The sequence below is a fragment of the Drosophila gunungcola genome, unplaced genomic scaffold, assembly GCF_025200985.1.
Source record: "Drosophila gunungcola strain Sukarami unplaced genomic scaffold, Dgunungcola_SK_2 000239F, whole genome shotgun sequence".
Lineage (NCBI taxonomy): Eukaryota > Metazoa > Arthropoda > Insecta > Diptera > Drosophilidae > Drosophila > Drosophila gunungcola.
The window spans coordinates 32,015-57,057 of NW_026453400.1; the positions used below are offsets into that span (position 1 = coordinate 32,015).

General features: G+C 38.8%; 2 protein-coding genes across 2 annotated transcripts; one reads left to right on the plus strand and one right to left on the minus strand.

Annotated features, from left to right (window-relative positions):
• The first annotated feature begins 1,009 nt into the window (after positions 1 to 1,009).
• LOC128266035 (uncharacterized) lies at positions 1,010 to 2,436 on the plus strand. The gene is made up of 3 exons (XM_053002310.1): positions 1,010 to 1,102; positions 1,895 to 2,166; positions 2,295 to 2,436. The coding sequence occupies exons 1-3, from the start codon at positions 1,010 to 1,012 to the stop codon at positions 2,434 to 2,436; spliced, it is 507 nt and encodes a 168-aa protein (XP_052858270.1).
• Positions 2,437 to 12,996: 10,560 nt separating this feature from the next.
• On the minus strand, positions 12,997 to 19,551 carry LOC128266036 (uncharacterized). Its single transcript, XM_053002311.1, has 2 exons — positions 18,587 to 19,551; positions 12,997 to 13,284 (listed from the first exon to the last, which is right to left on the minus strand). Exons 1-2 carry the CDS (start codon positions 19,487 to 19,489, stop codon positions 12,997 to 12,999), a joined length of 1,191 nt encoding a protein of 396 aa, XP_052858271.1. The 5' UTR covers positions 19,490 to 19,551.
• Positions 19,552 to 25,043: the final 5,492 nt, after the last annotated feature.

Genomic DNA, 25,043 nt, shown 5'->3' on the forward strand with positions numbered 1-25,043 from the left:
TCGCCTGGCTTGGCCTCGCCCCAAGGTCCAGCCCGTGGGATTTTTAACTCTGGAGCAACATACGGCGCGATCAACTCGGACATTACTCTCTCTCTCTCGACGACCACGAGAACCTTCGGCGTGACCCCCCAAACGACTCATTCACTCGTTGAATGAAACTCTCTAGTCCGGTGTTTCGGTGATTTACAAATTTCTTGTAAACGACTCCTGGATCTGACTGAGATCTGTACCCCGGCCAGAGAGCATCCTTACAAGTGGCGCCCGAGCAGGGACACCGAGACTAGCTAGAGAATCATCCAAGTGGCTTAAAGAACCACTGAAGAAAAAGAAAGAAAGATTCACCCGAACCGATCACATCCTATCTCCGGAAGGACCTAGAAGACTTGAGAAGGAAGTCAACACTAAACTAAATCGAAGAGGACAACAAACAATGAGTAACCCCAAGGAATCCGACGGTGAGTACGAAGAAGCCGATTTATTAAGAATCCAGGTATAGGAGTCCGATGGATATACGCTCGCCGAAAAGACGAACTCAGCTCTCTCGCCCTGGAGTTTGGTTTTAATGCCGACGGTACCGTCGAGGAGACCAGGAAGGCATTCGCCAGCCTCGTCAACACAGGGTCGTTCCCACAGAGTGTGCGGGACCGACTGGCTCAGTTGCAGGAGCAATATAGCAGCCGGGTACAATGCCACCTCGATATTTCGAGCGTTTGGAAGATGAGATACGGACCCACGTGCAGCGGAGAGGAGAGCCTTTCAAGACCTACTTGATCGAGCTCTGAACCAAGATGCAGCAAGTCGGTTATCGACAAGAGGAAGAATTGTACCGGGCATACGAAAACATGGCTCCAGAATAACGACTGTATATTAAACGCAGTGAATTCGTGACTTCGACACAATTGACCCATATGGCCACAGAATATGGGAGTATCAAACAACTCGAGACGACTCGACGCGAGCCAAGAGCAACCATGGACAGGAACCAAGAATATAGACTTTTGCCTTCGAAATGTGTCGGGAAACGGTGAACGCCTCCGCCGGAACCCGGGTGCGGCGGAGACGAACGAAGCAGCAACCCGACCCCAGTAAAGCCCCCGATAAGGTTACACGGCGGGCTCATCACGGCAGCGATAGAAGTCGGAGGACAACGGGTGGACGCCACCATTGATACACGGGCATCGAGGAGTTTCGTCAGCGAAAGTTTTACTCGCCTGGCCGCGAAAGCAGGCGAGTTACAGGATGTTGTCACTAGAATAGCGTTGACCGACCGGTCATTTCTGGATGTGACGAAGCTATGGCGAACCTCGGTTACGTTGGCCGGAACTACGGTGCTCTTACCTATGTTAGTAATGCCCACCATGTTAGATCGGGTAATACTTGGGATGGACTTCCTCAAAGTAGCGGGAACTCAGGTGCGATGTGGTCGAGCTACCCATGACTTGCAAAATGAAAAACGATCACGCGTCTGACCCAGAGGTATTTCTGGCCCGGTGTGTATCGCGACGCGAAACGCCATGTTCGCCATTGTGAATCTTGTCAAAAGTTTAAGACGGAACAAACCAAAACGGCAGGTAAGATGTTAACCCGGGTCGTCAGTGAACCTTTCGACATTCTCTGTGCGGACTTTGTAGGCCGACTACCCCGGTCGAAACAAGGAAATAAAATGCTTCTGGTGTTTCACAACGTATTCTCGAAATGGGTAGAACTGATCCCACTCCGGAAAGCCACCTCAGCTCAAGTGCAGAAAGCGTTTCGGGAACGCATACTTGCACGAGTGGGCATTCCCCGGAAGTTCGTATGTGACAATGGGACCCAATTCACAAGCCGGGTCCTAAAAGTCTATTTCACCCAGCTCGGTGTAGAAATCCAGTACACGGCTCCATATTGCCCACAGGAGAATCCCACAGAAAGGACCAACCGCACTGTGAAGACGCTGATATCCCAGCTGTCGGAAGGCGACCAGAGTTCATGGGATAATATGTTTCCAGAGATATCCCTCGCGATCAATAGCAGTATATCGGATTCGACGGGGTATAGCCCCGCGTTCCTAACTCAAGGACGGGAACCACGCTTGCCTGCGATGCTGTATGATGAGCGAATCTTCAGCGAGCGCCTCAAGACCAGGCGAGACTTTATAACCTACAAAGGCGAGACCCTCGCTCGGCGGTCAAGTCTGGCTGCGACAACATTCCTTATCGAAAGCAGCCGAGGGATTCGCCGCCAAACTTGCTGCTAAGTATGACGGCCCTTACACCGTTACGAAGTTCACATCTCCGAACTTGGTACGCCTCCAGCGCCCCGGAGATCGACGGCGGCGGATCGCCAACATATCCCAGCTTAAACCATACTACGCAGGAGCCACTCCAGATAGGATCGACGATAATATTACCGGACCGAGCAATCCGATACAGTAAGCGGCATACAGCCGCAGGATAGTCTAACAACTAGTCTAATAACCATTGTATAACCATTGTATAAGCCGCCAATAACCATTGCATAACCAATGTATAACCATTGTATAACCAGTCGAGTAACCATTGTATAACCATTGTAACAGGTTAAGACCGAGTCCTTTGTTAGCTTCACCGTCAGGTAGGGAGCTCGAAGAGGTGGGGCAATAACAATAAGTTTAGTTTACCGTTTCAGATGGATGAAGTAATTGTGTTGTCGGACGACTCCAACGACACGGAGGCCTTCCACATGGAGACGGATTACGTTGACAGAGGCGACGAAGCAATGGAGGAGGAGTTCCTCACGTCGGACGGCGAGGCAGACGGTAGCTCGGTGGAGACAGACGACGGTTTCCAGGCTCCTGAAGGATCCCGGTTCGCAGGACTCCGCGGAGGCTTGTGGAGCCCCCGACCTGACGGGTCGCGGCAATATTATCAGCCGACGTCGCCCCAGTCAGCTTCCTACCGCTTGGAAGACGACGAAAATGACGAAAGTGACCGGAGCTATTCAGCAGGTCCCCACGTTCCAGGGAAAGCTCACCGGGTCAAACAGGCGAAACTGTCTAGCCGGAGTACTCAGACCTCTCCGTCTAACCAAGGTCGTTTGCCTTATTCGAGAAGCTGCATGGGGTGTCTCACGTCGCCGAGCACACTATCGTCATGCGCGACGACAAGCCCGTAAAACAAAGGTATTATCCCAGGAACCCCGCAATGCAACATGTCATCGATGCCCAAGTAGACGAACTGCTCCGTGACGGTGCCATCGAACCTTCCAGAAGCCCGCACAGCGCTCCCATCGTATTGGTCAAGAAAAAGACTGGCGATTGGTGCATGTGTGTAGACTACCGTCAGTTAAACGCACACTCAGTGCCCGACGCCTACCCAGTCCCGAGAATCAATCACATTCTGGAGAAATTACGCCACGCCCGATATATCTCCACGTTGGACTTGAAGCACGGTTATTGGCAAATTCCCATGGCTAGGGATAGTCGCCAATATACAGCATTCACGGATCCTGGGAGAGGATTGTACCAATGGAAGGTCATGCCCTTCGGGCTGCATTTTGCCAGTGCCACGTTTCAACGCGCTCTGGATAGTGTAATCGGTGTGGAGATGGAACCTGTCGCCTTCGTTTACCTAGACGATATTATTATCATAAGCGCGACAGGGAACAGCACTTCGCTCATCTCTCGGAAGTTTTCCGCAGATTGCGGGCGGCGAACTTAAGGATAATCCAAAGAAGTGTTGCTTCTTCAAGCGGAAACTCGTTTACCTCGGCCACGTCATCAGCAGCGACGGAATTCAGACTGATCCCGAGAAGGTGTCTGCGATCATCGGGTTAAAGGCCCCCTCTAACTTAAAGGAACTCCGTCAATGGATCGGGATGGCTTCGTGGTATCGGCGACTTGTCCCTAGTTTCGCGACTATCGTGCAACCGATGACTGCGCTACTAAAGAAAGGACGGAAGTGGACCTGGGGACCAGAACAGCAAGCCGCCTTGGAAGAAATTAAAAGTTGCCTGACTTCTGCTCCCGTATTAGGCTGTCCGGATTTCGACCAGAAGTTCATTTTGCAAACAGACGCGAGTGACGTCGGCTTGGGCGTAGTTTTATCACAGGGCTCCGAAAGTCAAGAGAAGGTCATCGCCTACGCTAGTCGCCGACTAACCCCTGCGGAACAGAACTACACTACCACGGAGAAAGAGTGTCTGGCCATAATCTGGGCAATCAGGAAGATGCGGTGCTACCTGGAAGGGTACCGATTCGAGGTCGTTACCGACCATCTAGCTCTCAAGTGGCTAAATTCTATTGAGAGCCCTTCCGGCCGAATAGCGCGTTGGGCGCTAATATTGCAGGGAAATTGAACGTCGCGGCCGACACACTTTCTCGACAGCCTCGTGAGGTACTGCAAGGCGCTGTAGAGCTCGAGGACCACTGCGACTGGATCAAAAGGATGAAAGACCGAATACAGGAGGAACCCGAGAAGTTCGCCGACTACATGATCGAAAACGACCAGCTCTACAGGAACATGGGCTACCGAGCTGACGATGAGGACTACTTCCCGTGGAAGTTCTGTGTGCCCACTTCCCGTAGAGGCCGCGTCTTACGTGAGTGCCACGATTCTCCGACCGCAGGACACTTGGGAGTCCGAAAAAACGATCACGCGTCTGACCCAGAGGTATTTCTGGCCCGGTGTGTATCGCGACGCGAAACGCCATGTTTGCCATTGTGAATCTTGTCAAAAGTTTAAGACGGAACAAACCAAAGCGGCAGGTAAGATGTTAACCCGGGTCGTCAGTGAACCTTTCGACATTCTCTGTGCGGACTTTGTAGGCCGACTACCCCGGTCGAAACAAGGAAATAAAATGCTTCTGGTGTTTCACGACGTATTCTCGAAATGGGTAGAACTGATCCCACTCCGGAAAGCCACCTCAGCTCAAGTGCAGAAAGCGTTTCGGGAACGCATACTTGCACGAGTGGGCATTCCCCGGAAGTTCGTATGTGACAATGGGACCCAATTCACAAGCCGGGTCCTAAAAGTCTATTTCACCCAGCTCGGTGTAGAAATCCAGTACACGGCTCCATATTGCCCACAGGAGAATCCCACAGAAAGGACCAACCGCACTGTGAAGACGCTGATATCCCAGCTGTCGGAAGGCGACCAGAGTTCATGGGATAATATGTTGCCAGAGATATCCCTCGCGATCAATAGCAGTATATCGGATTCGACGGGGTATAGCCCCGCGTTCCTAACTCAAGGACGGGAACCACGCTTGCCTGCGATGCTGTATGATGAGCGAATCTTCAGCGAGCGCCTCAAGACCAGGCGAGACTTTATAACCTACAAAGGCGAGAATAGAGACCCTCGCTCGGCGGTCAAGTCTGGCTGCGACAACATTCCTTATCGAAAGCAGCCGAGGGATTCGCCGCCAAACTTGCTGCTAAGTATGACGGCCCTTACACCGTTACGAAGTTCACATCTCCGAACTTGGTACGCCTCCAGCGCCCCGGAGAATCGACGGCGGCGGATCGCCAACATATCCCAGCTTAAACCATACTACGCAGGAGCCACTCCAGATAGGATCGACGATAATATTACCGGACCGAGCAATCCGATACAGTAAGCGGCATACAGCCGCAGGATAGTCTAACAACTAGTCTAATAACCATTGTATAACCATTGTATAAGCCGCCAATAACCATTGCATAACCAATGTATAACCATTGTATAACCAGTCGAGTAACCATTGTATAACCATCGTAACAGGTTAAGACCGAGTCCTTTGTTAGCTACACCGTCAGGTAGGGAGCTCGAAGAGGTGGGGCAATACCAATAAGTTTAGTTTACCGTTTCAGATGGATGAAGTAATTGTGTTGTCGGACGACTCCAACGACACGGAGGCCTTCCACATGGAGACGGATTACGTTGACAGAGGCGACGAAGCAATGGAGGAGGAGTTCCTCACGTCGGACGGCGAGGCAGACGGTAGCTCGGTGGAGACAGACGACGGTTTCCAGGCTCCTGAAGGATCCCGGTTCGCAGGACTCCGCGGAGGCTTGTGGAGCCCCCGACCTGACGGGTCGCGGCAATATTATCAGCCGACGTCGCCCCAGTCAGCTTCTTACCGCTTGGAAGACGACGAAAATGACGAAAGTGACCGGAGCTATTCAGCAGGTCCCCACGTTCCAGGGAAAGCTCACCGGGTCAAACAGGCGAAACTGTCTAGCCGGAGTACTCAGACCTCTCCGTCTAACCAAGGTCGTTTGCGGGATGTAGAACCCGTACAGGAAGCAGGACTCCCCGAACCTAGGTGCGACCCCAGGGTCGGACTCCCCGGATGCCGTATACCTAGCGGGATTCGAGCTGATCTCCGACAGTGAAGACGATGAAGGAGAAAGGCCACTATTCCGCCGTTGCTTCCAAACATCGCCGCAGCAAGATCTGCAGGACGTGGACACCTCGGCAAGATCTCGCCCAGATTATCTCCACGGCACGCGACCAGTGAATAAGTGGGCTGATAAGTGTTTTGAGGTTAGTGTACATAATATTCCTCCCCGTTAAGTAAAGACGGTAAAGCGGACTTGTAGGAGGGTATTAGATAAATAAAATAATCTAGAAAAAAAATTAAAGAGAAGAAGTAAAAGTGAAATCCCTCGTTTGTGATTCTTTTATTCGTAGTCGATCAGTAGCTTCTCTCCTCGTAGAGCATGTGACCTGTACGCGGACATCCGGCCCGTTTGGTCTAGTATCTCAGCCTCCCTCATCGTAGTATTTGAGACCTGTACGTGGACACCCGTCCCGTCTGGTCTAGTATCCTAGCTTCCCTCCCCGTAGTATTTGAGACCTGTACGTGGACACCCGGCCCGTCTGGTCTAGTATCCTAGCTTCCATCCCCGTAGTATTTGAGACCTGTACTAGGACACCCGGCCCGTCTGGTCTAGTAACCTAGCTTTCCTCCTCGTAGTGTAAGTGACCTGTGCGCGGACATCATTCCCGACTGGTCGACCATAACGCCATCCTTTTCCCTTCAACCCCCCCCCACGTCCGACAAATTCTACCCGGCTTGGCCTCGCCCGAAGGTCCAGCACGGTGGATTTTTGACCTCCGATACGTGGAAAACGACTTGCGCGTGACGTCCCCTGTCGGCCCCACTCTCGCGAAATAGTGTCCTGGCTTGGCCTCGCCCGAAGGTCCAGCCCGGTGGATTTTTGGCTTCCGGCACGCGGAAAACGGATCACCCGGCGTCCCCACCCTCGTGAAATTGTTCGCCTGGTTTGGCCTCGCCCCAAGGTCCAGCCCGTGGGATTTTTAACTCTGGAGCAAGATACGGCGCAATCAACTCGGACATTACTCTCTCTCTCTCGACGTCCACGAGAACCTTCGGCGTGACCCCCCCCAAACGACTCATTCACTCGATAAATGAAACTCTCTAGTCCGGTGTTTCGGTGATTTACAAATTTCTTGTAAAGGACTCCTGGATCTGACTGAGATCTGTAACCCGGCCAGAGAGCATCCTTAGAGGGGTATGAAGTGAGTGCAGGTAAAATCCGCCCGAATTCGTTACAGCGTTAACTACCTTGCCACCTCCTAAGACAGTCTCTGCTTTAGGACAATTTATTGGATTTTCCTGTTTTATGAAACCGTTATATTTTTTGACTTCGGAGAAGAATGATTTTGTTTGGAGATCGGAACATGAAGAAATTAGAAAAAAGTAATTTCTATCCTTACACAAAAGCCAGCTTTAGTAATTCGATCCGATCGAGTTGCATACTGATGCAAGTTCTCGGGGATACGGTGCCATCTCATGTCATTGAATATTTTAGTAAGGCTGCTTCTCCGGCTGAATCACGGTATCATTCTTATGATATGATATGATATGATTCTTTTCGCCATTATCTATTGGGTAGACATTTTGTTGTCTTCACTGATTGTAACTTAAAGCATCAAGAACTAAAAAGGATCTATGTCCCAGGGTACAAAGATGGTGGGCGTATTTACAGTCCTTTACATTTGACATACAATATAAAGAAGGCAAACGAATGTCTCATGTTGACTTCTTTTCAAGAAATCCGCCTTCAGCAGAATTGACTTGCAAAACTCTAGAAAAACGAGTAAATTTGGCGGAAATATCTGACAATTGGCTTTTAGCCGAACAGCGTCAAGATTCTGAAATAGTTAATATTGTAAATAAATTGAAAGAAAATTCTCTTGCTGAGGACATTGCTAAAACTTACGAATTGAGAGCAGGAATACTTTATCTAAAAATTTAGCGAAATGGTAGAACTCGAACCTTATCAATTGTTCCTCGACCATTTAGATGGTCCGTAATAAATCAAATTCATGAGTCCATCATGCATTTGGGATGGGAGAAGACTTTAGATAAGGCCTATGACTATTACTGGTTCGATAATATGTCCAAGTATATTCGGAAGTTTGTTGATAACTGCATTACATGTAAAATGTCAAAGTCTTCTTCGGGTAAAGTTCAAGTAAGTCTTCATCCAATACCAAAAGTAAATACACCTTGGCACACAATTCACATTGACATAACTGGAAAGTTGAGTGGCAAGTCTGATCAGAAGGAATATATCATTGTTCAGTTGGACGCTTTCACTAAACTTCTTTATTTAACCCATACGCTTAAAATTGATGCTGAAAATTGCATAAATGCTGTCACGTCCGCTATTTCTTTGTTGGAGTACCAAATCGCATAATCGCGGATCAGGGCAGATGTTTCGCCAGTACTAGATTTAGTGAGTTTTGTTCACAACAAAAAATTAATTTATATGGTCAAGTTGAACGCACTATGAGCACCTTAAAGAATTTATTAACGGCCGTTGAAACTAGCAATCGATCTTGGCAAGATGCATAAGGAGAAGTTCAATTAGCCTTAAACTGTACGGTTAGTCGAGTGACAAAAGCAAGCCCCTTGGAATTATTTATCGGCAAAGTTGCTCGCCCGTTGGGGTTGCCTCCACCCTGCGATATGGTAGAAGAGGTCGACTTGGCAGAAGTAAGAACACGCGCAGGTCAAAATATTTCAGCTGCAGCAACATATAACAAGGAGCAATTTGATAAAAACAAGGCTAAAATTGTTGGATGCAAGGTTAAGTCCACAGTTTAGGGGGCCGTTTCAAATAACTGAACTATTAGAGGGGGATAGGTATATGCTCAGGTCTTTGACAAATAATAGAAAATATAAATATGCTCATGATGACATAAGAAAAATGCCAAATGCTTAAATACCAGTAGAATTTGAAAATTGTAATAAGGATTTAAATGTAATTGAAACAGAAACTGTTGAAAGAGACAGTAATAAAAAAATCAGAAACTGTTGAAAGAGACAGTAATGTAATAGTTGAAAAAGACACTGTTGAAAGAGACAGTAATGTAATAGTTGAAAAAGACACTGTTTGAAGAGACAGTAATGTAATAGTTGAAAAAGACACTGAATGGTTAATGATAATGTAAAAATGAGCTGTATCAATAGAAAGATGTTATTTGTAATGGAAATAATAGATTTAGATGAAAAATTTGAATAAACTTTTATAAGGTGTTGAATGGTAACAAAGCATTTTTGGTAATATTGCACGAGGTCGTGTAATGGTCAGGATGGCCGTGTCGGCGCACACTAAGAGTGTGTGGATGTTGGTATGAGTGTATGGGTATACAGTCTCTAGAAAATTCCAGAAGACCAATTTCATCAGTAAAGTAATATTGCATCAGCCTCTAACGGTGCTTTGTTTGGTTGTATGCGTGTTGTCGCTTAAGAAGTACCGTTTTAGCGGGGCGACAGCGTTGTGTCGCTGTCGCCGAGTGTGGTTCGGTGGTAAGCACAGAAAGAAGAAGGGATGACGCCAGTAGTTGCGTTCAGGATTTCGTAATATATATATATATAATATATATATATATATATATAATATATATATATATATATATATATATATATATATATATATATATTATATATATATATATATATATTCGAGTCCTCATAACTTTTGAGATGAGCAGAAATCTATGCAAGTCCAATGCGATTATGAACAATTCTTATTGCAATCATTTTATTATGAATATAAAAGGGTAATTTTAGACAAATATAATAATTTTGTGATCAGAGTACACAACTGTGCTCTTCGGGTTTTTAATATTTAAGTCATTTGGGAACAACTCCTGGTCATACAGATTACTTTTAGAAAAAATTTTCACCAGATAGATTTAAACTGAGCGACTAGTGTGAGTAGAAACGGCAAGGCGGCTAGATAGACTTTCCTAGTGATGCTTATCAGAATATACATATAAGTGACGTAATACCAAATAGTCTAAACATCAAGCCTAACACCCAGCCTGTATATCCCGAGATACCCATTACTTCATTTGTCAAACATAACATTCCAGAGCCTCCTATAGGCGTTGACATAACATTAGACATAAACATTTTCCACGCCTGTTATCAACAGTCCGTTTACTATAAACATTTCACACGTTTCTACCGACGTCAGCAGTCATAATCAAATTATAAACTTTTAAACAAAAGGTCCAGCATGAGAACCCATTCATCAGCATAAAAGCTTTGACCAATCCACATTTAATAAAGAAATGTGCAGCCTGAGAACCCATTCATCAGGCCACTAATTCAACCAATCGAAATCTTCTGATCGAACTCCATTACGCTGCTAGCGTCGCTGTCACCGATAAAAGCCACAGTTATAGGAATAATGCAATTGTTAAATCAGTTCAAAATTGGGAATGTAACTATAAAGACTTTATTAATAAAACTCCACAGTATGTTAAAAGAAAAATCGCTTTTTTTAATATATTTCAAAGTGAAAAATACAATTGTCACGGTAGGATACAAGTAGTAACCTCGCGAGTGGCTACCTCAAAAGGACTTCAAAAATCACTATGATAAAAAAAATAATTTTATTTGTATCCGCAAAACGGACTTACTTTAAATGTGAAAAAAAACCTTAGCCAAATCACGAATGAGGATTTCTAGTTTAAGCTCGTTTAACATTAAATTAAATAAAAAAAAAATCTTGTAAAAATGGAACTGTCATCAACATCAACGGATGTGTCCATAAACCATTTCTTCTGCAACTAAAATATAGAAAAAAAATTTAATGGAGACTTACTCTAATTTTCTCTCTTCATAAAGGAAGTCCACGAACTAGTTTACCATTATCCGACAACATCAGAAGCCCAAAATCAAATTATAAAAGCAGCCATCCGAAACCTTCTAATATGACGAGCCCGAACATTGTTGATGAGAAATGTACCACAGGACTAGAAGGAATGAAGGACACCTCCACATCGAATGTTTACGGAAAAACGTGAGACTAAATATTAAAATAATTTTCGTAGATTTGTTGAAGAACTAGAAAAACAAACAAGTAAAATATGTTGTAAACTCAGCTTAGAAAAAAGTCCATTAAAACCGATTTTAGTTTTAAAAACTTTGAATGATAAATTAGCTGAAGTGATTCGCGAAAAAATGCCAGTACAAACATATATTACGTTGAGCCCATTTGATTTGATAACAAGCCATGCCTCTGTCTTATTTATACAGGCTCAAGCATAAATTTACTAAACAAAAAAAAATTCTAAAAGAAACCTTAGTAAAAATGGATTTTATGAAAAACACTATTAATTTAGTAACTACGTAATGGTAAATAAAACAGAGGACGTAACCAAATTTTTTCAAGTATAAAAAATTATGACGAATATATTTATGCCATGCAAACTGACTTAACAAATAATTATTTAAGAGACGATCACTTAAATAATGAAGAAAAAACTTTACTTCATTATTTAATGTCCAAAGATTTTATATTCAGAATCGCGAAGGTGACAATTTGACTTTCACAAACGAAATCAAACACGTAATAAAAACAAAAAAGAAGAACCAAATTAAATGTTCTACGCTGAATGATAATGATAAATATCCTATTCCGAACATTCAATGAAATATTAGATAAATTAGGTAAATGTCAATAGTCTACAGCATTATGCTTGCTTAATGAATCCATCAAATTAAAATGAACCCAGGCTCTATAAAAAAAAACTGAATTTTCCACTAAGATAAAACACTAAGAATATAACAGGGTGCCATTTGCTCTGAAATTCCCCCGCAACATTTAGCGCTGCATGAATAACATGTTATACGACATAATAGGAACCCATTGTCTTGTGTATTTGGACGATATTGTCATATTTTCAATCTCTTTGCAAGAGCATATTCAATATTTTAGAAAAGTATTCGAACGTCTTCGCAGATCAAATTTTAAACACAGTTAGATAAATGTGAGATTATGATCCAATTCTTACAGATCCGGATTTTGATATAATTTACAATTTTTATATCTAAATTAATTAACTACATTAATATTTACATTTTCGACTGCTTTTATCAATGTGTCCCTAACACTTTTTCTTAATATAAAATTATCAATTGCAAGACCTAAAAATATCAGTTCCAACTGTTTAATGTTGCCTATAAATTGGACTGACAGTTTCATGAGCCCTCCGTCAGACACTTCATCCACCCATTGTCGGCCAACTCATTTGAGATGTGCAATTTTGTATTACATAACAAAAAGTCAATTTGTATAAAGGTTAATGTTTTAAAAAATTGGTCCGCACACAACATTTTCCGTCAACAAGCAAACGCGCACTGAAGCAAAAACCCGACCCTTTCGAAAGCCGACGAGACTATCTTTAGTTATTGTATGATGGTATGGGCTATACATATTATTCCTGTACTATGTAAAAGCACTTACCTTTAGAACATCCTTAACTGCCTCAGCTTTGTCCACTTCATTCTCATAGTAGTTCTGCATGCTCTGCATCTCCAGATGCATGTCATTTATGTATTGGCTCTACTGGCTGGCCTCTATATTACCAAAAAGCTGCCCAGGCTCGTTAGCTGTTTCTTCCAGTACGCAAACCTTATCACCAAGTACTTCAACTTCTTGACATTTTTTACGCAAAGCATAGCACTCTGCCAGAATTCTCTGTGTCTTTGAAATATTTGTTCCAGCATTTCCTAGGCTTGCCGAAGAAGCGATACTTCTATATTCATATCGCTGATCTTGCTTTGAAGATAATGGATGTCAGTGCTGTTCTCACGATCGATTTGTAGGCTATCAAGCCAGCCACGAATAGATTGTTTCCCGTTAATCCGTTTCAGGTAGGAATTTTCCGCTTGAAGAATTTCCTGGGCTTTGACCATATTGTCGATGCATTTCTGTATTTCATTTAAATCCTTTTCGTTTTGTTGTTTGTGGTTGGAGATTGCCAAATCCTTGATCCTTATTTTAAGTGCCTTGACCATCTCTGGATTGTGACGTTGAACCTAAATCCTCTTAATCCTCATATGAATTGGGTAAATTATTGGGCAAGATGTTGTTTCTTATCATTAGAACACTCATGCGATTTGGTGTGTCATCTACGGCTTTAATCAGACTGTCCCCTAATAACAGATTACTGCAATAAACATTGAAAGTGTTATATATACATATATGTTCTTGGAAATTTCAGTTTTTAAGTAACTGTCTCGCCCATCAAAACAGGTTTGTTACACGCTACCATCGCGATTTCTTCTTCTCGTTCTTCGACCAACAACGGTCGTTCGTAGTAGAAGGTACGTCTTTAGATTCACGCATTTTTCGGGACATTCGTTAATGTCGATCATAAAAGGTACGTGAAAGAATTCTTTTGTGTTGAGAATGCCATAATTGAGAGTTGTCCGGCATCAAACTGAATTCATAAAAATTTTTAGAAGACTTTTGTGATGTAAAAAGTTTATATATCATAAAATAAAGCTTCCCTAAAGGATGTTTCGTTTTTTTTTTGACACCTGCCTTTAAATCAATGTAGTGCTCTAGAAGACGAACTACGGATTCTAAGTAAATGTTAAATCTTCAAAGCATATATTTCTCAAGTTAATCTCAAGTTGATTTCATAAAATTTAGATTTAAAATACACTGCATATTTGAAAACTGGTTTTGTTCATGAAAAGCAGCGGAGAGGAACGGTAAGCACACATACCATGACATTTGACGCATTTTATTTGGTAGGGGTGCTGCTCGCTTTTAGCTTATTGCATGTTTTTTGGGGCAGACGGTATTATAATTTCAGTCAGAAGTTGCAACGCAGTAAAGACATTTTCGACCATAAAAGAATATATATTCTTGTTGTCTTTGTATTGCAGGTAGTCAATAAGTCGGAACGAGACTGTCCCCTAATTACAGAGTTCTGCATAAACATCAAGTGTTTTAGAACCTTAGAGCGTTGCTGAGAGGGGAGTGCATTCTGGCCCTCATTAAGTCAGTCGTTTACAAACACTTGTAAAGTGCGGATCGCACCGAAAAAATAATAAATATCGTTTAGATATCTGAGTAAATGCGTGCAGTTGGCTTGCAGTTATTGGGCAATTGCAGGCCATCACATTACAAAAAAAAAATTGAAAAAGACCGATGAAGAATAAAATTTATTTCGGCTGTATGTATGTTAGTTTGTTACATACATATGTATAAAAAAAAGGAGAAAAAAGGTGTGGCCACTTAAATGTAGCCTAAGAAAAGCTATAAAAAAAGTGTTGCTACTTAAAAGCGGTCTTAATACAGCCTACGAAAATAAGAAGATAAAATAAAAAGAATATATAAAAAGAAAAATAACAAGGAAACGGATGTGGAAGAAAGCCAAGTTCTTATTCCATTTCGCCAGCGGTCGAATTAACTTTTATACCCTTGCAGAGAGTATTATAGTGAAGGAGACATTTCCGACCTTATAAAGTATATGTATTCTTGATCAGCATCAATTGGAGAGTCGATCTAGCCATGTCCGTCTGACCGTCTGTCCGTCTCTCAGTTTTAAAGCTATCTGCATCCTTTTCAATAGTTGCGTTATTTAACTCATGTTTAAAAAATGTGTAAAAAAAGGTCACTTTCTTATGATAAAACCTCACCTAATGCATAGTTTGTTGCATCTGTATATAAAAATGAAACTGCTTTTCGAAATCCGGATATGTTAGAATTGGGTCGTTAATGGTTAAAGTTTTTAATTTTGTAAACGCTTCGTTATAACTTGAAGCTTTTAGTCTATTATAAGTTAGCGATTAAACCCGCAAAAAGCCAAAAAATGGTTAAACTTTTTTCGGATAGTTTGGAATTTTCAAATCTTGAATAGCTTGAATCTTACTTGGAGAGGGCTTGATACCTTCAGTTATAATTATATTGATCTAAAAATTCAGTTTCTCGTTTCATAAACTCCCATTTATCTAATTACATTTCAAGATTTGATCTGCAAAGATTAAAAATATGACAATATCGTCCAAATACACAAGTCAATGGGTATCTATTATGTCGGGTAATATGGTATTCATGCAAGGCTGAAATGTAGCTGGGCCATTTTTTAGATCAAATGGCTTCGTATTATATTCATAGTTTCCTTTCTTGGTGAACAATGCAGTTTTTTGTATAGAGCCTGGGTCCATTAAAATTTGATGGAATTTAAAAAAAAACATAAGTCACATTCTATTTTTACTTTTTATCTAACTACAGAATTAAAACCAATTTTTTTTTTGTGTTCACATTTTAGCGACTTTTTTAAAAACGCCACAATAAATTTCTTTTTATTTTCGAGTCCTCATAACTTTTGAGATGAGCAGAAATCTATGCAAGTCCAATGCGATTATGAACAATTCTAATTGCAATCATTTTATTATGAATATATAAGGGTAATTTTAGACAAATATAATACTTTTGTGATCAGAGTACACCAGATAGATTTAAACTGAGCGACTAGTGTGAGTAGAAACGGCAAGGCGGCTAGATAGACTTTCCTAGTGATGCTTATCAGAATATACATATAAGTGACGTAATACCAAATACTCTAGAAATCAAACCTAACACCCAGCCTGTATATCCCGAGATAACCATTACTTCATTTGTCAAACATATCATTCCAGAGCATACTATAGACGTTATTCAAATCAATAAGACATAACATTAGACTTAAACATTTCCCACGCCTTTTATCAACAGTCCCCATATTAAAAACATTTCACACGCCTTTACCTTAAAGTTAAATTATAAACTTTTAAACAAAGGGTCCACCATTAGAACCCATTCATCAGCATAAACGATTTGACCAATCCAAATTTTATAAGATGCAGCCTGAGAGCCCATTCATCAGGCCATCATTTCAACCAATCGAAATCTTCTGATCGAAGTCCACTTTCGCTGCTAGCGTCGCTGTCACCGATAAAAGCCGTAGTTATAAGAATAATACAATTGTAAGATCAGTTAAATATTGGGAATCTAAATAGAATATAAAATAAAAATAGTTTTTTTAATATATTTCAAAGTGAAAAATCTAAAATCTAATAAAAAAATACATTTATTTTTATCCGCAAAACGAACTTACTTAAAATTATTGTGAAAAAAACATTAGTCAAATCACAAATGAGGATTTCTGGTTTAGGCTCGTTTAAAAAAATTTTTAAATTTTTTAAATAAAAAATTAATGTGTAAAGATGGAACTGCCATCAACATCAGCCGCAGCCGCATAAGCAACACAAACTCTTACAGATATGTCCATGAACCATGCGAAACCTTCAAATAGGCAAGTAATATCCTCGCAAGTGACTACCTAAACAGGACATCAAAAATCAGTTTGATAAAAAAATACATTTATTTCTATCCGCAAAACGAACTTACTTAAAATTATTGTGAAAAAAAAATTTGTCAAATCACCAATGAGGATTTCTAGTTTAACCTCAATTAAAAATATTTAAATTTTTTAAATAAAAAATTAATGTGTAAAGATGGAACTGCCATCAACATCAGCCGCAGCCGCATAAGCAACACAAACTCTTACAGATATGTCCATGAACCATGCGAAACCTTCTAATAGGACGAGCCCGAACATTGTTGATGAGAAATGAACCACAGGACTGGAAGGATTTAAGGACTTTACTAATCAGCGAATACAACAGCGAAAAACCTACACATCGAATGATTTCGGAATAACGTGAGACTTAATATTAAAACAAGAAAGGAAGCCAACTTCGGCACTTCATTTACCCTTGCAGCTATTGAAAAATTAAAAATTCTTGAAAACATTAAAATTATGATTGACTTGCGTGTATGTTCAGCTACTTGAAGCTTATTTGATAGTTCCAATTTACCCTTGCAGCTATTGAAAAATTAAAAATTCTTGAAAACATTAAAATTATGATTGACTTGCGTGTATGTTCAGCTACTTGAAGCTTATTTGATAGTTCCAATAGCAGCTATATGATATCGTTTTCCGATTTTAATAAAATTAAAAGCTTAATTCTGAACTGTCAAACTATTAATTAATCATAAAGAATTTCTAAAACAAATTACAAAATATAAAAGTTAAATTTAAAATTGTTTTCTTTTATTTTTATTGTTTTTATGGAAGTTTTAAGTTATATTCATCCGATTTTGATGAAACTTAAACCGTAATTCTGAAATATTTAACCATTACTATGTCTCGAAGACTAAAAAAAAAAACACAAAAGTTATAATTTTTTCGTTTACTTTTTTGATTGTTCCTATGGGAGCTATATGCTATATTCCGAATTATTTAACCATTACTATATCTCGAAAAACAACAAAAAAATTAAAAAAACACCGAATATATAATTTTTTTTTATTTATTTTTCCGATTGTTTTTTTGGTAGCTATATGCTATAGTCGTCCGATCCGGCTCGATCCGACTAAGATACCACCTGCAATAAAAAGACAACTTTTGGGAAAGTTTCATTCAGATAGCTTTGAAACTGAGAGACTAGTTTGCGTAGAAACGGTCGGACAGACGGACAGACGGAAGGACAGACGGACGGACAGACGGCCAGACGGACGGACAGACGGACGGACGGACAGACGGACGGACAGACGGACGGACACTGCATTGCAAACTTCTCACTGAAATTAAAATACCCTTTGCAAGGGTATAAAAAGAGGGGCCACTTAAATGTAGCCTAATGTAAGCAGTTTCGATATAGCCTAGGAAAACACTAAAAAAAAAGCGCGTTATTACGGCATTTGTAATAGTTTGTCATTTTTTTTTTAAAGTAGCGTGTATAGTCTTTATAAGATTCTTAGATAAAGTCAGGTCTTATGTCATATGTCAAAAAAAATTAGGTCATGTTTTTGATTTTAATTGGATTTGTCAAAACTATGTCCTATTTAATGGGTTTTGTTTATTAAATTTAAATTGGTTAAAGTATTTATACTCATAAATGGGTTAACAAAATGGACCTTCTGTTAAAAAATGTTTATAATTTTATTAGGTATGCTGTAGTTTTTAACTAGGGGCGTATGGAGGCAAAATCTGGTTGATTTGAATAACTTCTCCAGAAGGTTCTGGAACAAAGCTTTAGCAAATAAATAAGAGGGTATCTCCGGGTACACAGGCTGTCTTTAATTAAATTATCAGAATTTTTGTAAACCAACTTTAGGATGTTTATTTAATTTTTTTGTTATAAACTTCTTTATAATTATATAAATGTAAAATATTTGCATTTGAAATATATTATTTTAAAAGATTTTTATATGGTACGGGCTATCCATATTTTCCCTATAGTATGTAACATCACTTACTTTAAGAACTTCCTCAACTGCCTTAGCTTTGTCCACTTCATTCTCATAGTAGTTCTGCATGTACTGCATCTCCTGCTGCATGTCATTTATGTATTGGGTCTGCTGGTTTATGCTGTCCTCAAGACTAGCAGAAAGTTGCTCAGCTTTGTTAGCTTTTTGTTCCAGTACATAAACCTTATCACCAAGTACCTCCAAATCTTGACATTTTTTACGCAAGGCATCGCGCTCTGTCAGAATTCTTTGTGCATTTAAAATATCTTGTTCAAAGGAGAAATCATTCTTAAAAAAACCGGCATCACCGCTAGCGGAAGCTTCACCCCGACACATCTTGACGCACTTCTTTATAAGCATTTCCTCGGCTTGCCGAAGAAGCGATACTTCTTTATTCATATCGTTGATCTTGCTTTGAAGATAATGGATGTCAGTGCTTTTCTCACGATCGATTTGTAGGTTATCAAGCCTGCCTCGAACCGATTGTTTCTCGATAATCCGTTTCAGGTAGGAATTTTCCGCTTCAAGAATTTCCTGGGCTTTGACCATATCGTCGATGCATTTCTGTATTTCATTTAAATTCTTTTCGTTTTGTTTGTGCTTGGAGATTGTCAAATCCTTGATCCTTATTTTAAGTGCCTTGACCATCTCTGAATTGTGACATTGAATCATAATCCTCTTTATATCTGCGCATTCCTCCTCAACCGTTATAGGCTTGTCATCTGAATTGGGTAATTTGTTACACGCTACCAGATCGGCTACGAATCGCGATTTCTTCTCCTCGTTCCCCGACCAACAACGGTAGTTTGTAGTAGAAGGGTACGTCTTTAGATTTAAGCATTTTTCGGGGCATTCGTTAATGTCGTTCATAAAATGTACGTGAAAGAATTCCTTTTGTGTTGAGAATGCCATTATTAAGAGTTCGGCATCAAACTGAATTCATAGAAATTTTTTCAAGACTTTTGTGATGTTATCATAAAATACTAACAACGTGTTTTTTGACAAAAGCTTCCCTAAACGATGTTTAATTATTTTTAACACTGCCTTTAAATTGATGTTGTGCTTTAGACGACGAACTACGGTCAGTCAGAAGTTTGCAACGCAGTAAAGAAGACATTTCCGACCCTATAAAGTATATATATTCTTGATCAGCATTACTGGGAGAGTCGATCTAGCCATGTCCGTCTCTCTGTCCGTCGGGCTCTCTGTCTGTCCGTCCGTTTCTACGCAAACTAGTCTCTCAGTTTCAAAGCTATCTGCATGAAACTTTCCCAAAAGTTGTCGTATTGTAGTACTGGTTAAATATTTTAGAATTAGGGCTTAAATTTCATCAAAATGAGATTACTATATCATATGGCTCTAATAGAAACAATAAAATTATAAAAAAAACAATTTTTTTCAATGTATATTTTCTGTTTTGTATTCTTTTTCTTTTTGACTGTTTAATAATTTGACAGTTCAGAATTACGCTTTCAATTCTATTAAAATCGCAAAACGATATCGTATAGAACTAACGAATAATTGAGCTGCAAATCATCATAGCTTCAATGCATTTAGACATATACGCAAGTAAATCATAATTTAAAAGTTTTCAAGAATATTTAATTTTTGAAATAGCTGGGAATATGAACTTCGGCTTGTCGAAGTTTGCTTCCTTTTTTGTTATTTTTTATTATCAAACAAAAATGTAGCACCCAAATATATTACTCAAAAAGTCTAGTTTAAAAAGCTAATTATATTTATTTAAGATTTAATTACATGCTAGTTTGAATTAATGGTCTTGTATATATTCAGAAAAGTAAAACGCTCCACTAAATTAAGTACTGCAACTCAGTTTAGTTTTTTTATTTATTTATTTATTTATGTGGGATAGGGATATTTAGTAGATTTACACTGTTTTGAATTTCACAATAAATGTAATTGATGTCATCAGCCAGATTCGCAAGCCGCATTCCATCCCTTTTTATCAGGTTGATCTATCGCCATCACTCTCTTACCTGAACAGCCCATACCAAGAAATTGCGCCATAGCTCAGTCGGTTCCGAAAATTTGTCGAAGGAAGGTTATGGTCTCCATAGAGTGCGAAAGTCGTGAAACTTAATTTGTTCAGTTTTAATTAAATAAACTCTTGTAAACTATACCCGAAATAAATAAACCAAATAACCAATTTGTAATACCCTACAGAAATTTTGGCGATAAAAAATTCAAGGTGGCAAATTCTTTTCATAAAACGCAATTAAAAGCTGGAGTGTGTACGAACAGTGTGAATACACGGATTCATGGAGTGCAAAGCAAATGCAAAAACTTGAATGTATGCGTGTGCGGAAGTAAACAGTTAGAATACGCAGCAACCAAAAGATGATGAAATCGATGCAAAACTTCGAAGACGATTTGCTGAGCTTGTAAAATCTTTTGATGAGGCGATCGCAGGAGACGACGAAGTAAATCCAACTGGGTGCGGTGAGCGAGAGTTCAACAGGTAATAAACAGCAGTCCACCTCGAACTATCAAGTATAGTCCTTTTAAAATTTTGACTGGTCTCGATATGCGACAGAAAACTATTTGATGACTTAGGTATAGAAGAGTTAAATGAAGAGCGAAAAGAGATACGTGAAAAAGCTCAGAAAAACAAAGACAAAGTGCAGCAAAAGAACAGAAGAACTTTAATGAGAAAAGAAATGTTGAAACTGATTATGCTATAGGGGAATTAGTAGCAATTAAGAGGACATAGTACGGCACTGGTATTAAACTTCGCCCTAACTTTTTTGACCCGTACAAAATTACTCAAAAACTTAATCACGGACGTTATGAGGTACAGAAAGAAGGCAACCAGGAGAGGCCAAAACATACAGCAACAGCCGCAGAATATATGAAAAAATGGAGTTCATTCAGGGGCGAATGAAGATGCAGGATGGCCGATTGTGTGATAGGGATACTTAGTAGATTTAGTTGCCCTCTATTCGAAGTTGATATGGGGATAGACTGTTTTGAATTTCACAATAAATGCAATTGATGTCATCAGCCAGATTCGCAAGCCGCATTCCATCCCTTTTTATCAGGTTGATCTATCGCCATCTCTCTCTTCCCTGAAAGGCCCATACCAAGAAATTGCGCCATAAGTCAGTCCGTTGCGAAAATTTGTCGAAGGAAGGTCATTGTCTCCATAGAGTGCGAAAGTCGTAAAACTTAATTTGTTCAGTTTTAATTAAATAAACTCTTGTAAACTTTACCCGAAATAAATAATTAATAACTAATTTGTAATACACTACATTTATTTATGTATATATTTATTTATTTATTTATAGATCTATCTATTTACTTTTTTACTATCCTAGTGCGACGATGTTAAGCTTATTTTTACTACACCAGTCAAAATGGGTTGAAAATATTTAAATATTGTTTAATGACTTAATTTCTATCTTATTCTAACAAAATTGATATTATATTATGTATGTTTATTTTTTATTTTTAATATTAATGATGCATTAACGATTGCCAAGAAGTTACAGTATTATGGAAATAAATAAAAGTCCTATAATCTATCCATGTGGTCAAGTTTAGTTTAATAGTAAAGTCGTTTCAGGTTATACACATATATATAATTAAATATTCGTACTATAAGTTTTACATAAAAAAAAAACTTTATTTAATTTTATTTATCAACTAGTACAATTATTATTATTTGGAAGAACACGTCCTAATTGTTTTAGGTCTCAAACTGAACTCGCTTCTTATCTTAAACTTTTTTGACGATTTAGATTTAGAGCTTTCTAAGAGTGGAGCTGACGTTAATTGAGTGAGTTTTCTAATTGCCCTTTGGATTGTTGATTGATAGTGCACCAGCCACTCAATCCAATTGTTTAGTCTAGAATCTTAGGGTTTTGCTCGCATGGTAATTTTCCATGGGGATCCGAAAGTGTGGGAACGAACTGATAAAGTAATTTGATTCGTTCTGGATGTTTAGTCTAAGGCTTGGGTACATTTGCAATTAGATATCGGCTGATTCGTTTTGGATGTTTTGTCTAAGGCTTGGGTACATTTGCAATTAGATATCGGCTGATTTGGGTACTAGGGTGTAAGTGTGTGTAGGTGTGTGGACATGTGCATAAGAGTTATATGGGATTATGGATATGTCACTCCCCCATTCTTTGAATTTGGCCTGTCCTTAGGTGGAAAGGGGTTGGATATAACATTATATTTTCTTCTATCTTAACTGAGTTTGGTAGATCGTTTACAATTTCTGTACTTTTGGTGTTTCTTCCTTTGGTTTTACATATATTATATTTTACAATTAATTTTCTTGGTTTGTTCTTAAACTTTAGAATAGATACAATAATATGCTTATGATTGTAATTACAAAGTAGTTGCTGTTATTTTTGAAATACATTATTATATTTTGTATGTGCTTTATAATTTCTTTTGTTTGCATATATGACAACGGTTCTAATTTTGTTACATTATTGTTTATATAAATGCTTTGTGTATATTGTAAATTGGTACTTGAAAGTATGAATTCATCGAGCTGTACTGAACAATTAAGAATTTTAATAAAATTATTACCAAATATAGAAATTTCTTTATTAATGCAATTTTGATTTAAAAATGTTTTAGGGATATTCCATGTCAATAAAATATTTGGTTCAACATAATTAATTTGGAAATTTTTGGTATATTTACAGCTTGTGGATTCTTGTTTGATTGTTCCATTTATACATTCATCGAATACTACTTTTCCTGTTTCTTTATTAAATACTTTTTCTTCGTGAAGGTAATACTTATCAAATTTTTTTTCTGTTAGAATGGTATTATTATCATCTGGATACGGAATTATTTCAAAAATTGGTGCTTTTATAATTTCTGTAGGAATGTGCGAAATTATCAAAATTTCATTTGTGTCTGTTTTTAGCCAAGTGGAAGTTTTAATTTTCAACAATTTCTCAGAACTTATTCTTGTTAAATCATTTTGGATTAAATATACCAAGTCTCGTCAACTGCATTCCCAACTCAATATCCTCTATGTATTCCGTAAAATGTTGTTAGTTAAATATTAAAACACTAGCTTGTTGCTCCCTTTCATCATCTTCTTTTAACTTATTATTACATCAATAATCATATTTAAATCCGTGTTTTGTATGCTATTTTCTGATAAGTTACTTATTTTCTGCTCTAACTCTTCCTTATCATCTTGATCTAATGTTCCGAATAAATATTTGTAAGTTGTGCCAATAATATTAAATAATCCTCGTTTGTTACGTTTGGCTAGTTTAATTCCATTTATTTCTCTTTTGAGTTTTGCTGCTAAATAACGAATTTGTAAAATGTCAATAAATTCATTTGCTTCTTTTTAAAAGACTTTCAAATATTTGCTCAGTTTTGGTTATGTTTATGCTTAGATAATGATATTCAAAATTGGTTGGAATATCTATTGACCCGGTTTTGAATACAAGGTATCCATTTTGGGCTTTTATCGGATTATCTCAATGTTTTGTCCCATTGCCGTTTTAGTTATAGTCAATAAAATTATCGAGAGAGTGATAATCTTAAACAGATTGTTGTGCACTTTGGTTTCCTTCTGCTTCCCTGGAATTATCGTATTTACTTTTATTAATTTTCTTTTTCTTTTAAACTTTGATTTATAATGAGTTATCTTTCTACCTCTATTAGTTTCTTCAAAATGTTTATCGCCTATTTTCCTCAAACTTCCTGTTTTTTTAAATGGGTTTGTAGTTTTCGACTTTACTAATGGTGATTGTCTAAATCTTGTATCTATTTCAAAATCATGTCGTTTCTCATTTAGCCTGTCAATCTTTTTCGTTTTTCTTCTTGTGTATTATATGTCTATTTCGTTTCCTATTATCCTTAATTTTTCGTTTACTGTTTAATGGAACCTTTCTATATCAGATATACCGTTTTTGCTCGTAGTTACTTGAATTTGTACTCCTTCTGAATTTAACCAATTGTGTAAGGCTACACACATAAATGCTGAATCTTTATCTGCCTTAATTTCTTGTGGTTTTCTTATTTCATTAAATACCCTTATTATAGCTCTTTTAGCTGCTAACCAATCCTTACTTGTGACTTCTATGAGAGTGGCGAACTTGGAGTAAATATCGATACAGGACAAGAATTGTTGGTTTCCTACTATATAAAAATCTATGACAAATTTTTCTCTTATATTTTGTATTTCTGGTGTAGTTTCGAAAGATAAATTCGTGTTCCTATGTTCTGTTTTTGCGATGTTACAGATTTCACATTCATTAATTATGTTTTGTATTAATTTTTGAAAGTCAGGGAAATAATATTCGCCTCTAAACCAATTAGCTGTTTTTTCAATTCCCGGATGTAATAAGTCTTTATGTCTTTTTAATATTTTTTCTTTGAACTCTGCATAAGTGAGGATATCTTCTAACTTTTTGGTGCATCTTACTACTTTTGTTAAATGATTTGGATTGATTATTTCTAGATA

What these genes read in the sequence shown, in the direction of transcription:
- LOC128266035 (XM_053002310.1), top strand. Translation starts at nt 1,010, where the DNA reads ATGTGTCGGGAAACGGTGAACGCCTCCGCCGGAACCCGGGTGCGGCGG. An exon ending in CCAGTAAAGCCCCCGATAAG is followed by an intron (nt 1,103 to 1,894) that starts GTTACACGGCGG and finishes TATTGCCCACAG; the next exon opens with GAGAATCCCACAGAAAGGAC. An exon ending in GGCGAGACCCTCGCTCGGCG is followed by an intron (nt 2,167 to 2,294) that starts GTCAAGTCTGGC and finishes GTACGCCTCCAG; the next exon opens with CGCCCCGGAGATCGACGGCG.
- LOC128266036 (XM_053002311.1), bottom strand. Translation starts at nt 19,489, where the DNA reads ATGGCATTCTCAACACAAAAGGAATTCTTTCACGTACATTTTATGAAC. An exon ending in CAGTTGAGGAAGTTCTTAAA is followed by an intron (nt 13,285 to 18,586) that starts GTAAGTGATGTT and finishes CACAATCCAGAG; the next exon opens with ATGGTCAAGGCACTTAAAAT.